We start from the raw sequence: 15208 nt of genomic DNA on the forward strand, positions 1-15208 counted from the left end.
ATTGTTTTTATCAAGCATAACTTCACGTAAATTTAGAAGTGTCAAAATGAGTTATACCTCATGAACTGGTTCAGCTCAACTTGTTTTTTTATAAGCATGGGTTCTGTTTTTTATGCTAATTTAATAAATAAGTTTAATAAACGAGTTTAAATTAGATCACGAGTTATATGAACGATCTTTAATGAACATGAACTAACTCATGAACTAATCGTTTTTATATTATATATATATATATATATATGTGTGTGTGTGTGGATGACTTCCATTTTTCTTATGTAAGAAAAGATAATTTCTATATTAATCATATTTATATACTAAAAATAAAATGTAAAACCAAAAAGTTTTAAATATATATATAATAATGTAAAAGAATATTGATATCAATCCTCATGTCATATATTTTTAGAATTAAAATGTAAAACAACATATTCCTAATACTCTCATGCGGAATATATATATATATCTTTATGATTTGAATAGTTGAAGACTTTGAAGATGAATCATCTTATGACTCATATGTAGAATAGATTTTAAGATCACTAATTTAGCTTTTACTTAATTTATTATTATGTTTTGGATTTATTCAGTATTTAATATTATTGTTTTGGATTTTAATATTTAATTTTTGAATTATATTTTGAAAATTATTTTATTTTATATTTATTTTATAATTTTATAATTTTTTTTTATATTTGATCGCGAGTTAGCTCATTTAACTCAAATCCAAAAGACAATTCTGATTTATTAGAAATTAAGAATTCCCTTAAATCCCTTCATTCCTTTCTTCAAAACAAACACCGATCTGATATAGCCTAGATCGACGACAACGCTTTGTCTGACACTGATGATTATTCAGATGAAGAAACAAACTGCTCTGATCCTTACTCTGTGCTTCATGTCGAGAGCTTTACCCAAGCTTATGACACTGCTTTAAAATCACGTACTGGAAGAGAAAGGTTCAATATCAGACAAGCTCTTACTGGCAACCGTAAGACAAAATCAGAGTTTTACGGAAAGATAAATATGGTTTACGGAGAATTGATGGAGAAAGCAGATTCTTTAGGAGAACTAATCCGAAAATTATAAGGTCAAGTAGCTGAGATTGCAACTGCCATAAAGAGAAACGCTGGATGTCTTCCCGGAAGAACTGATCTAAACTCAAGACGTCAAGTCAGTGCCGTAATGCTGCGCAGCGGGAAAAACCTCGCAGCAGATACGAGGAATAATTCAGATGTTGGAAAGCCTGACGATGCCGATAAGACCGGGAAAAGCAACTCTCATCCTATTTTTCTTGACGAACTTGACCCACATCCATCTCAAGACAACCGAAAAACCACTGCTGAAAAGGCTAAGGAAAAGGCAATAGACTTAGAACTAGAAGAAGATACGGAGATTGAGGATGAAATCGATCGACAGTACGGAACTGACGTCGATCGACCCAAAACACCCACCATCGATCGATAACCGGAGAAACCCGTCGATCGACGGTCTACTCAACCCGAGCCCATAATTGAAAGAGTCTATAGAACTTTACCTCCTTTTCCTCCTAAAACACAAACTAAGAAATCATTAGAAAACGCAATCTGCAAGAAAGCCTTAGATAGGTATATCATAATTGTTGTTAGTGTTGAAGAGTATATCATAATTATCTATATTCGTAAATTATATTTTTGAGTATTATGAAATAGTCTCAAAACACGGGTGTGTACTGATCAGAATTTTCACAACAACGTCACAAATTACGAATGATTTTTGAGACGTTTACGTCTTAGGGTACTTTTTATGTGTTTCTTGCATGTTCACATACTTTGAGCATGAGGTATACTTTCCTCCTTGCTTTAACTATTTCAGTCCCCAAAAAGCCCTTCTCATAGACAAACTTTCTAACCATGGTTAAGTCTAAAGTGGCCAAGTAACTTCCTTTGATATTTGTCGTTACACGGGCTTGGTCGCAATTAAATGGTTAAAGTTTTGTAGTACATTAAACAGAGCTATTATTTGTGAGCCGTTAGATACATATATTTTAGGAAAAGAATCGGACGGCTCTTGTTGAATTCAGTACAACGATGCTTTAAGCGGTAAAGTAGGTTTATTAATTGCTTGTTCTTATCTTCTTTCTTCTCTGCTAGCAGCAAATCTTCCGGCAACCAAATCTGAGAGTAAGGTTTTTAGGAGTTATAGATCTAGATGCATCAATATTCACTTTGGGTTTTGCAATGTATGTAGTTGTTCTGATTTTTTTGACCGTCTTTGTTTTTCAGGCGTAACAACTTGTGGTCACGACATGGACGAGTATTGCATGGTGATGGCCGGCGACTGGGTTTGTGGAGAAGATGGGAAGTGGAATTTTTTCGTTGACAAACAGCAGATGTCTCGCATGGTCCCCTTCCGAGAAGGCATTACACTGAGCGAGTTGGAGGCAAACGTCATGAAAGAGTTCAGCTACGGGGGCAAGCTGGGGAGTGTAGCCTTAAGTTACTGGCCACCGTCATCCATAGAACTTGCGACAGGCATCAGGACCCCCCCTGTTCTGCTCACCAACGACGGCGCGGTAGGGTTTTTCAGCAGACACCTGAAGGTCGGCGCCCCTATGAATCTCTTTGCCAAATTCGACGCCTTTGATCGTGGGAATCAAAGTTCCCGAGATGACTCCAGGGCCAAAGGCTACCGCACACCAGCTCAGGCAATGAAGAGAAAGATGTTCGACGATGTTTGGAGCTCCGGTAAAGGTGGTTATGTCTCATCGGCGGCCTCTAAAATCGACAATGTTGTTGTTGAGGAAGACGAGCTCTTACGCGAGGTCGAGAAGGTTGAAGAGAAAATCAGGGGCGAAAGCCTGAGGAGCAACGAGGGGGAGCCGTGCGAAACCATCGATAGCGACTCCAGTTTGGCTGATGAGGTAGATGACAGAGATGTTCGTCCTAGAGGATACGACAAAGAGTTCTGGGCCCCGTTCATAAGAGAGGACAACGGCGGTACTGATGTTGTGGATAAGGTCTTCAATGCTGAGGACACTACCCGTAGGACTTATAGCTGCACCACCAACAACGCTTTTGACCATACAGTCGTCGCAGGCGGCTCCAGTCCCTCCAATGCCAAAACAACAGCAGAGCCCGAAGACGTGAAGTTTCCATGGTCGGCAAACCCTGGTCATAGCAATGTGGTCACACCGTCTCAGAGGGAGACGCGTAAACTAGAAGAGGTCGACGAAGAGGAGTTCGACATCCCGCCACTCTTCGACGACACCACATACGAGGTTGAAGAAATACCAGACATTGATTCAGATAAAGACGATGGTCGTGTCTATGTTGGAAAGATGTATGGGAGCAAAGAAGATTGTCAGATCTCGTTAGCAATCTATGCTATCAAAAACCTGTTCCAATTTACGCAGACTGTTACGAAGTTGAATTACATTGTAGTGGAGTGCCCTGACGTTCACTGTGACTGGAGGGTAACGGCTCATGAGATGCGTGGTTGTGGTTACTACGAGATCAAGAAGGCACAGCTCGACCACCGTTGCCCCATTGAGACCCGAAATGGATACAGAGGGAAAGCAACCTCAAAGGTTATAGCTGCTGTCTACAAATCCCGATTTGGTGAGCACAATAGGAACCCGAAGGCAAAAGATCTGTAGAGGCTAGTGTTGGAGGATCTACGGCTATCCACATCGTACATGAAGTGTTATCGTGCTATTGATATAGCAACGTCTGAGGTTACCGGGACTGACGAGGAGTCCTTCCTAAAGCTACCAGAGTACCTCTACATGCTCAAGCTCGCCAACCCCGGAACAATTGCTGACTTGGAAACCGAGGTAGACGACGACGGTGACGAGCGCTTCCTGTACTTGTTTCTGGCATTTGGGGCTTCAATCGAAGGTTTCAAGAAGCTTCGCCATGTGCTGGTTATTGACGGCACTCATCTTAGCGGGAAATACAAAGGTGTCTTGCTGACTGCTAGTGGGCAAGATGCTAACTTTCAGGTCTTTCCACTTGCATTCGCTATAGTCGACGCCGAGAACGAGGAAGCTTGGACTTGGTTTCTTCAAAAGGTAGAAAGGATCTTAGCTGACTCCAAGAACCTGGCCATAATCTCAGACAGGGCCGCTTGCATTGCCACCGCAGTTAAACGCATCTACCCTCTTGCGCATCATGGGTGCTGTATTGTTCACCTAGCTAGAAACGTCAATTCCCGCTTCTCTAGCAAAGGTTTGGCGAAGCTCGTCACGAAAGCTGCGACTGCTTACAGGTTATCTGATTACAAGGAATACTTCAACAAGATTAGGGGATCTAACAGTGCCTGCATCATATACCTCACTAACATTGGCACTGGTCAGTGGTCAAGATTCTATTTTGGGGGTGAAAGGTATAATATAATGACCAGTAATATAGCAGAGCAGCTCAACAATGCCCTTGGAGAGGGTAGGGGATCGCCAATTACGGAGCTTGTTATCTTCATCCAGAGGATGATGACTAGATGGTTCAACGCACGTAGGAGAAAGGCAGAGCGACACCACGGGACCGTGACAGTTGAGGTTGACAAAGTCATGACTAAGAGCATGGCCACAATGCGAGGAACTCAGGTTAACCCCATTTCAAACTGGAGCTGCGAAGTTGTTGGAAAGTTTGGCGCAAAGCACCATGTCATGTTAGAGGAGAAGAGGTGCACCTGCAAGTATTTCGACCGGATCAAAATCCCATGTGGTCACGCTATGCTTGCTGCAGATCGTCTAGGGCTTCCTTACGAGTTATTGGTTGGTCACTGGTACAAGACCGTTGCTTGGAGAGAGACGTATGCAGGTCTCATCTGCCCGGAGGAGAAGCCACAGGATGTAGAGATTCCCGAAGATATCAGCGAACGAATACTGTACCCGCCAATAACCAAACGTCAGGCTGGTAGGCGTAGGAAGACGCGCATCCCATCAACCGGCGAGTTTCCAGTAAGTGCGAATATATTTATTATCCCGTGCGACTCTGTTTTGGTGAGAATGATTCTTAGTAGTGCAATTTGTTGAAACACCAGGTGGGGAAGAAGACCAAAGTTGTGACGATAAGGTGTGGTCGCTGCAAGATGGAGGGTCATAACAGGACACGTTGTCAGAATCCTATATGAGCCATCAATTTACCGGTAGCGTAGCAAGGGGTTTTTTTTTGGGGGCTTGCAACACCGGTGTGGAAGAAGTTTTGTTTTGCGGTGACGTTCCTGACATGTTTTGTTTCGTTTCCGTGGTGTTATCGTTGTTTTGGTGACCCTCGTAGTGTTTTTGTTCGGGTATTTCGGAAAGGAAACTTTTTTTTGAGGTGTGGTTGGATTGGTTATTTGACAAGGATGGCCTTTTGTTTTGTGTGGTGTCGCACTTCACATTTGCTTCACTTTTGGCATGCATCTGGATTTATGAAAACTGTATTGTGGGTTTTTATTTAGCGCATCTGTTTCTTTGTTACACTCCCTACAAAAATGTGTTATTTACGTGGTCATTGTTTACGTGGTCAGCGGGTGCATCGCGCGTTTCAACCATGTGGATACGATGAATATGTGTGTTTGGTGGACGCAAAAACGGATGGTTATAGAACGTCAATTAATGAATTTGTTAGAATCACCCTAGAGATTGCAAACTGAACAGGAGTTTATCGGTCCAGTAACCCGTGGTTTGTGGTTATGGTACACCAGCGTTTGCGGCAAATGGTGTGGTTAACGTAGCAACGGTTAGATTGTATGGTCGGCGATGTGACCATATGTATGTGAGCTATGTGGGTGGCGGGCCATCTTTAAAAATGGTGGGAATGCGAAAATAGAAATGTTTGAAAACTTAACCAAACGGGATTTTCTCTTGTCGTTTTGGGTTTTGCCACTTTTTTACCAAATATTATAATATTTTTTTTAGTTTTGTAGATCTGAGCGTGGGACAAATTTGGTTTTTGTAGCAGGGGAGCGATGAGCTGCACGACTGGGAGTTCGGTGAATCGGGAAGAACGACAGAAGTCAATCGGAGTCCCTCAGCGTTGCTGGTGCGGGAGGAAGGTGGATTTGCTGGTGTCGAAGACCAATGAGAATCCCTATCGGAGGTTCTACCGTTGCCAGGGCGCGCTGCAGGTATTTTTTTTTTTTTTTGGAGCTGGATTTGATTGAGTTTTTACGGTGTGTAGAGTAAGTAATGTTTTTTTTTAATTTTATACGACGAACGAACAACTACAGCGGCAGACTGAGTCACACCTATTCAAGTGGGTAGAGGTAGCTATGGCCGAGGAATTGGAGGAACAGAAAGTGGAAATTGGGAAGGCTTTTGCTGAGTTGGAGAGGATGGGAGGTGACTGCATTGCATTGGGTCGTTGCCTGAAGTCTCAATTTGGAAGCCTCGAGGCCCGTGTTTGTCAATTAGAGAATGACGCAAAACTGAGGGAAGCAGAGGAATGTAGTAACAAACGGAAGGCCGTTTTTGGAGCGTATCGTCATCTTGGGGTTGCTGTTTTTGTTGCCGGTGGTTTAGCTTTGGTGTACAAAGCTTTTTGCGGGTAGGTTGGTGGGAGGTGTGTGTGTTTGTGTGGTCGTTGAGTTGCGGTTATATGTTTTGTGGGTAGCGTGCAACGTACCTAAGGCGTTTTTGTAATTTCGAACATCTTGTTGGACTGGGATCTAGGTTTTAATTCAGTAGAATGGTTCTTGCGATGAACTCGACCACGTGTCACTTTATTTCTATATGTTGATCTTTTCGTGGCAGATTGGCCAATGTTGTTTGGTTTGATAATCCCAATCAGCTGTGTTTCTCTGGGAAAGCGTGGTTAACGACGTTTGATTTGGCTATCGTTGTTTGTTTTGTTATTCCCCCTCATTTGTGCTCTAAGTTTTTTTTTAGGCGTGGGCCGAGACGTTAGTTCTGGTCTGACTGTATGTTTTTGTTTGATTTTAGACGGCGTACGCTGTTGCATAAATTTTTTTAAGGAAGAGTTTGTTGTAAAGCAGAAGCCACGGTGGCGATACCCAAAACATAAACGAGTTTCGATGCAGTTAGATAACAAAAGATTGTGAAAAGAGTCTACAGAAGCGAAAAAAAGACGATGGCGTGGTTAAGTAGTAGTGGGCGGAGGCTAATGGTTAGAGTAAGTGGGGATGACAATGTTGCGGTAGATGTCGATAGCGTATTGCTTGCGCACGGCGACGACCATATCGTCCGTCAGCTCCGCCATATGCGGGTCTGGATCTCCATTAGCATGCATTTCCATGAACTTGACACTCAAAGGCCCGCAATCCCCCCCGCTGTGGTTGATGTATATCTCCTGTCGGCGTTGATATGTAAATGGGCGAGAACCATCGAACTGTGAAGGCGAGTTGGTGGTCAGTTTGCTGATGACGAATGGGAGCATCTCAAGAACTGGTTGTAGTGCAGCTTTCACCTTCCTTTCGCTGTAGAGAGTTAAGAATGGGTCCAGGACCTCAACATGGCTCAATGGGAGATTGATAGCTAGGCCGACCCAGTGTCTGTCATCCCATATCATTGGTGCGTAGATGGTGTGGATGTTGCTAACCCATTTTTGGCCTGGTAGTAGAACAAGTTTTGACAACTGTGAATCCCAGCGAAACATATCCTTGTCAACAGCGGCATTGAATTGTCTCCATTTCTTCTGTATGTAAGAAGTGAGCCATGGGGTAACGAAGAGGCTGTTTTCCTTGGCCAAAACGTTTTTGTGCGACACACCAGTCATGTACATGAGGACTTCCATTTGCTGCAAACATTGGTGTCGAGACATTGTTTTTACTCTGTTAGATATAGAGTGCAAAACAAGCTGAATTTGCAGTACAAGGTAACGTACCGTGCTGTCTGTCCAGTGCCCTGGAGTTGCTAGCTCGATAAGTGATGAGTTTGTGAAGGCTGTTGTGTATGGGTTGATGTGGCAGCTGCAATTTTTTTTGGTCACGTGTTTAGTGGTCAACGTTTTAAAGCAAAAAGCGATTACATATTTCATTCTCGCCCATTTACTTACATGTCTTTGTGGTTGTGAAGAGTTTGTAGAAAGAACTCCCATAGTTGTGGTTGAATGGGAGGGAAAAGCATTGTGGCGGGGACTGTGGGTGAGTTCTGCAGCAGGCGTGCCAGCTCTTGCTCTTGCACAGAGGGGGAGTGATCTCGTTTTGGTTTTGAGGGTGAGGAGTCGCTGACGCATATAAGTTCAGACGTAGCTTCAAGCAACGTTCCAGAGTTTGCCTGCAAGGACCGAACTGGTTAGTAGGAAAAGACATTTTGTAGGCGGAAGAATTTTCATTGGTTTGTTCCTTACTTGGACTGATGGGCTGCTTGTGGTAGTATGGTTGGAAGTTGCTTGTGAGGCGAACGCATTCACAGTCGATGCGTGTGCAGTAAAGCCTAGCTGGGAGGGGGTTTTCATTGAGGCTGGTTTGCGAACTTCGTTGATTCTGGTAGGTTTAGAGGAGATGAGTAGGGCGTTTTGGGTGGAGGGATATAGTCGCGGAGGTGCGGACGAAACTTGTATCTCGTGGGTCTGTGAGGGCTTTGTAGGTGTTTTGTGGGTTATTTGGAGTTTGTTTTTTGTATGAGTAGACTGTTTTTCTGGGGAGCTGTTTGCAGTTATTTGGTGAAGAGGATTCTGGTTTGGTTTAGAGGCTTGGTGGGGGCGTTGAGGACTTGAGGTTGTTTCTGCTGGTTCGATAGAGCCAATGACGCTGCTGATGATGAAGTCTGCATCATCGGTTGTTGTCTCATTAATTCCTGCAGAAAAACGTTGGGCGTTGTACTGGCTCTCAACTGGAGAAATGGGTGTTGGAGTTGGCGATCGAGAGTAGGAGTGGATGGGTTCTTGTGGTCGACAGGGAGATGGTAGTACCTACAAAAGAAAAGGTAAGGCTTATGGTATTTTAAGGTGGTTAGAGGAATCGACATGTCTTTGGGTATTTTTTTTCCACACTAGATTACCTTGGTTGCTTGTTGCGAGGAAGCGCCTTGCTTTGGCTGGCGGGAGCTTATGATTTCCTGAAACGGGTTAACGGTCTGGTGTGTTAGGAAGCGCTAGAACGTGCATATTTGCGTGGCTTAGTATTACCTGTAGCATTTGAGCAATGGTTGCTTCTCTTGAGTTGGTGAGGGCCGGTGATTGAGGATCTTGTGACTGAGTAGAGTTTTCCACGTATCCGGCGGAGAGCTGGTCGTGCCCAAATGGTTGGGAGCTTGTGGTTACCTAACAGAAATGTTGAGATTACGTTGTAGGAGTTAACGGTGGGCAATGTATGTGACTGGCCATTCGAAATATATGTTCTACCTGTTGATTTTCATCATTTGCAGTGTTGTTGTCTTGTTGGGTAGGGCTAGAAGCTGGTCGCTGTCCATTGTTGGTTTTTTGCGGGCTCATGTCCTGGTCGTATAGGAAAGCATATTATGTTTAGTGGCCACTGGGGGTACATAAAAGTGGACGGTAGTTGTAGTGTACCTTAGTAAACTTTGATTTTCCTTTACGCAGCGTTGGTGTCATCGAAGTCAATTTACAGCCCGGCTTCCTGTGGCGTTTCTTCAGTTTCAACTTGAGACGCCGATTATCTGACTGCAGCTGAGCTAACAAACCGTCGTGTTCTCTGATTTTGGCTGCTAGCCACTCGTTCGTGGGCGCCCCCGCGGCAACATCAGATTTGAAGTAGTTTGAGATTCTCCTTTGTTTGCGAGATGATGATGCTCCTTTTGTTGGAGCTTTGTTGACTTTGAGAGCATGTTTCTTGGGGACTGTTTGCTTCCTGTGAACCGTTTGGACCGCAGGACTGAAAACAAACTCAGGGTTGGATGTATCGCCGCCAGGCCAGTCGGTGGGCTTGAATTTATTGCCAGATGCGATCAGGTTCTCCATATAACAGACTCGCTCGTCGTAAGTCTCGCCTCCCCACGATGGTGCATTTGGAGACAGTGGTATGAGTGATGTTACAGACAGCTGCATTGGGCACACGGTTATAGTCTGCAGTGGAGAACAATTACTAGAAATAGAAGCATAGATTCTACAACTAACCTGTGGGTTTACTTCGACTGTGAGGAAATCTTCAAGGTGTATAGAGCCATGTGGTGGTAGGTGACCTTCTTCAAGGTCTAGCAATTTGAGGGTGTAGTGTGGTGCTGGTATTTTGGCCGCAAGGAGTGGAATTGCTTTAAATGCCACAAGCTGGAGCGCTAGAGGGAATCCCGTGAGTCTGTAGGTTGTCTGTTGAAGAACTTGAGCTAGCGCTGCTACGGGGTTTTCAGCATCAGTGGGTGGTTTCATGCAGGTAATGGTTTTGAGAAAAGACTCACGGCCCCAGGGGAAGTTTAAAAAGTCTTCAAGGTTGTCGACCATACGCACATAGCGTAGAGTAGGCTTGGCAACTTGTTTGTGAGCGATAAGCACACCGTCGACAATCATGATGAGTGCGAGTCGAAGCCTCTTGTCTTTGGGAATGGTTTGGTCAGTCTCAAGCATGTGCCCAATGTCAGCTATAGTAATGTGCGAGTCAGGCCCAAGTAGTTTGCGCCATAGAGGGTCCTTAGCAGGGTTTCTGATGTTGAATGAAGGTGTTTCATAGTCTGCGGGGAAAGGACCACAAGGGAGACCTGTGACAGTGTGGAATTCAGCAAGGGAGAACCGGAAGGGAGATCCACCAACAACTGGCCAGAGCGTATACTCCTGAAGGGGCAAAATCTGTCTGCTCAAAAGGCTGTGGAGAAGTTTGTGCGAGACAGGGGACTGGCGAGCAGGGATGTCGAATAGGCGACCAAAGCAAGAGTTCCTTATGATCTCAAACTCGTCTGAGCCGTGAAGGACATGACTGAGGAAACAGAGTATGTCGGGTTTGGAATATACGTTTAAACGTTTCATTGGGAAACGGTTTGTTGCGAAGAGCCGTTCCGGAAGCCGGCGATCTGGCCGGGAACACACACCAGTTTCTCCACCTCCAGTTAAAGGAAACTAGTTAGAATTAAAGTTAGTTCAAAAAAATCCGAGAGATCAGAGTAGGAGATACGTACCAGTCATTGTTCGTCGGAGAATGGGTCAATGTCGAGGCGGCGACAAAGACAGCGTGGTTCTGTAGCTGAGCCGCGGAGAACACAAACAATTAGGGTTAGGAGGAACCTGGAATGGAGAGCTTGAGGATATGAAAGTGGGATGAGTAATCGGAGATTCAGGGGATTACGCCGTGAAACTGATTTGGGAGATGAATGAACGACATCTAGGGTTTGGACAGAGAGGATAAAATTAGAAAATTATGTGAGGTAAAAAATTAAAAAAAATGCCGTTAATATAAGTTAACTAAACTAGAGGTGTAAAAGTGTTAACTAAACTAGAGGTACTAAACTAGAGTTGGGTTTTCAATTTGTGGGGTAGTTAAGACATTTTAGCCCAATAAAGTACTCTACAAGTAGAGAGTATGTCTATGTGATATGGAAGAAGGAAAAAGTATGTGTAAGTGTAAAATTTTCATGATTTTTACTAATAAATTTAAGTTAATGAAAGAGATTCGTATGTGTATTCGTTTATTTCTTAATAAATTTTTTAACTTTTTTTTGCTTATATATTCTCCATTCAGATTATTTTACAGAAACATGTATATTTTTTCGCTTAATTTGAAACAAACAAAAATGTCGAATTTGAAGTTCGAACCGATGAAACTAAAGTATCTCAGGTAGCATTAGCCATCTGAAGCGAGAGGGACAAGTAAAAAAGCAAAATGATATTTGCTACATTTTTATAGTAAAAGTTAACAAAGAAACATGAAATACAGAATCCTAAAACAAATAACAAGTCCAACTATGTTTTGATTCTTCAACATTGCTAATACAACAACTCCAATGAACAAACAGAAGCTTGCGCGCATATAGTCCCTGACATAATAAACCAGAAATCTTGTAGATAGAGTTGGGTTTTCTACAGAGTCAAAAACCTTTTGATGGAGATATATAAAAGATCTTACTCGTCTCTTGCACTAACAGTGAAGCTACATCTCAATCAGTTCCTGCCCCCGTGCCAAGCAACTCCTCAGGTATAGCCGCCGGGTCCAAGTCCCAACAGTTTCCAGGCACGCTGCTGGTTTCTTCTTTAAGAAACCAAGATGGCACTTGATGCGAAAACCGGAGCATCTCTTTCCTCGGTATCCATTTTGTACTCTCCTCCCTCCTGCAATACACGGTCTTGTAACCCTCTACTTTGACAAGCGAGGCGATGCAAACCCCAAACTGTTCAGAATACTCATCGAGGATCTCGACCATTTCATACTGGTGCCTCACTTCATCAGGTGTTGAGTTGTTCCAGTCTGGTGACCAGTTCTTGTACACAGCCCAAATCTCTCCGGTCTTGGGGAATATCCTAACACAACCACCTCTTCCCGTCTTCTTGTCTTTCAACAGATGGGAGAATATGTTAACGTGCTCAACTATGTCAGTGTTCCGTATCCTGAAATGTCCGCACGACTTGGTAAACCCGTACTGCACCCATTTCATTGTCCCAAACTCGATGTCAGTTTTGGAGCTCAAGTAGGCTATGTCAATCTTAAATGGTTGAACCGAGAGCACTTCCCGGACCACGCAATATAACCGTGGCATACCATCATCTTCATCATAAATTGCCCATATCTGCCTCGCCTCGAAGCACCCTTCCGATCTGTTACTATCAAAGTCATGGAAGTCGGAGTCTGGAACTGTTATTGGTCCGTTTATTTTCCGAACAGATTGATGACCGGAAGAAACATGCCTTCCTATTCCGAATACACCATCTCCTACCTTGGAGGAGGCCTTTACTTCATCAAGTGGAGCTGCGTCCTCTGTAGCCATTGCCTCTGCTGCCACTGAAGCCAATCTCATCATCTCTAGTCTTTGCTGTATATGTGTTTTAGCTTTGCTAATCAATAGCTTCCGCGTATCCAATCCTGTTGCAGGCGCGGACCACCGTCTAGATTTACCATGACTTTGGCCAAGATGTTTAGACTCAGGTTCCTTGTTTCCATCCAACTTGGTTGTTTTTGATTCTGTGTTTTCAACAAATCCGTTACCAGACGACCCCAAACTCACGTTCCTCTTCTTCTCAGGTCTGGGGGCCTTAGTCAGTGAAGGATCAGCAGACCAATTGGGTGGGCTCAGATCAGTGGCTGCGCTTGAAGTCCTGATAGACCCTTCTTTAACATTCTTTCTTCCCCTACAGACTACTCCATTGGCCAGCTTAGAAGGATATCCGCTTGATACAGAAGACATCCGGTTTGACTCTAGACTCCCAGGAGATGTTCCCACGTACGAGTTCCAGTCATATTCATATCCATGTGCAGGATACTGACCTAAGAAATAAGTGGAATTGGTAGGCATGCCCGAGACAAAATCATAGCCATGAGATCCGTAGCCATTACTTGTTGTATGAGATGGAGGCGCATATTGAACTGACGCACTAACAGGACCAGGCCCAGTCTCCACAGCAATGAATGCTCCTCGGCAGTTCTTACACGAAAGCCGCTTATTGACATACTTGCGCAGATACTCGTACTGAACTTTGCAAGAGGTACAAACAGTCCAGAATGTATCGAGTCTTTCTGAAACTGGTGGACAACAATCAAATCCTGCGGTCCCAGGGACATACTCTGTGTTGTTGTTGTTGTTGTTGTTGTTCTGATCCTCCATGGAGTCAATAAGTTTCTTTCTTTTGTAATAAAAAGTGCTTTTCTTGAACTCATTTGAGAGAAAGGCCCAAGCTTCGGATATGATCTGGAAAGCCCCACTAGCTCCGAGGCATTTGTTCTTGTCGGGATGAAGCAATACAGCCATCTTCTTGTACTGTGCCTTGACTTCTCTTTTTCCAGCTGACGGCTTGAGTCCAAGAACAGCATAGTAATCAATCTCCCCGCTGCGTCTACTCTGAGAAGCTATATAAACATCGTAGGTGGTGAGCATTTGAGACAAACCTTCCAAGTCTGGAAACAGCGACCTCGCCCTCAACGCATAGCTCCTTGCGCCCGTAAAATCCTTTTCTGCAAATCTCCTCTCAGCGAATTGCTTGGCTTTAAGAGCCTCTTCTCTGTATGCTTCCATGTATAGAATAATTCTGGTCAATTTTCTCGAAACGTTCTGCAAAAGGAAACTAAGACCGTTCTCGGGAGCTAACACGCACAAAGTTGCCCATTTTCAAGCATCATCATCTGCAATCAATGATTACTTTCAGTCAAAAGACAACATTCTAACACAAAACAGGATAATCTTATTGAGACCCTTAAAAAGAGAGAGAAAATTCACTTGTACTAGCTCCATTTTAGGATCATTTGCTGCTTAACATATGTCAGAAATACAAAAAAAAAAAAAAAAAAAACCTCTTAGAGTATTTACGCATCCTGAAGTCAAATCTAGCTTAAAGTTGTCTCCTTTTCCGACAAAACAATCAGTTGAAACAGGAACAGAGTCAAATGTAAGCTTAATAACTCCAGCAAAAGAATCACAACAAAATCTGATACATTTAAAGCTTCGCTAATTTCAAAATTAAAAAAAAAAAAGCTAATCAACCACGATCGATTAATTCGTCAAGAAATAGGTAGAGATCTTACTTGGAAACAATGCTGTAAATCTATGACTTTCCTCCAGAGCAGATCAAGCCTAGCTTTATCCCCAACAGATTTGTAGATCCACTCCACTAAAAATTAGGGTTTCCGATGAAGTGAAGTTTCTTCAGCACTCTTTTGAATCACACATCCCTTATGGATTTGCCGGCCGAATAAGCTCCAGATTCGCCGTCGATCCGAAATCGAAAATTTTAGGGGAAAATTAACGATAAATATAAAAATATGGAATTTTTATTTCTTCGGATTGGTTTAAGTAATTTTCACAAGTGAAAGTAAACGATGCTAATTTGCTAATACTGCTTTATGCTATCGTGCACAGTGCGCATTTATGTATTTTATAATTTTTAATATCATATGTCCATAACCTTTTTGTATATAAATTAATTAATGTGATAATAATACATAAACCCCTTATCAAAATGAATTTATAAGCGGTATTGGAGGTAAAACTGAAACATGAAAACTTAGCTTCCCGCCAATGCACACACAAGTTTGTGCTCCTTGCAGACTCATACATCTACTAATTGTTAACTGTGGATGGATCATCATGACACACACACACATTTATGTATATATGTGTACGCATATATATATATATACATATGTATATAATATATGTTAATCTCGTCCTTTTCTCAATTCTTCTCAGTGTTGAAGA

General features: G+C 43.1%; 1 protein-coding gene across 1 annotated transcript; it reads right to left on the reverse strand.

Moving 5' to 3' along the window:
* Positions 1-11676: 11676 nt before the first annotated feature.
* On the reverse strand, positions 11677-14790 carry LOC103849191. The gene is made up of 3 exons (XM_009126006.3): positions 14536-14790; positions 11932-14136; positions 11677-11842 (listed from the first exon to the last, which is right to left on the reverse strand). Exon 2 carries the CDS (start codon positions 14027-14029, stop codon positions 11963-11965), a length of 2067 nt encoding a protein of 688 aa, XP_009124254.1. The 5' UTR covers positions 14030-14136; positions 14536-14790; the 3' UTR covers positions 11677-11842; positions 11932-11962.
* Between the last annotated feature and the right edge of the window lie 418 nt (positions 14791-15208).

The sequence above is a fragment of the Brassica rapa genome, chromosome A04 (genome assembly GCF_000309985.2).
Source record: "Brassica rapa cultivar Chiifu-401-42 chromosome A04, CAAS_Brap_v3.01, whole genome shotgun sequence".
Taxonomy (NCBI): domain Eukaryota; kingdom Viridiplantae; phylum Streptophyta; class Magnoliopsida; order Brassicales; family Brassicaceae; genus Brassica; species Brassica rapa.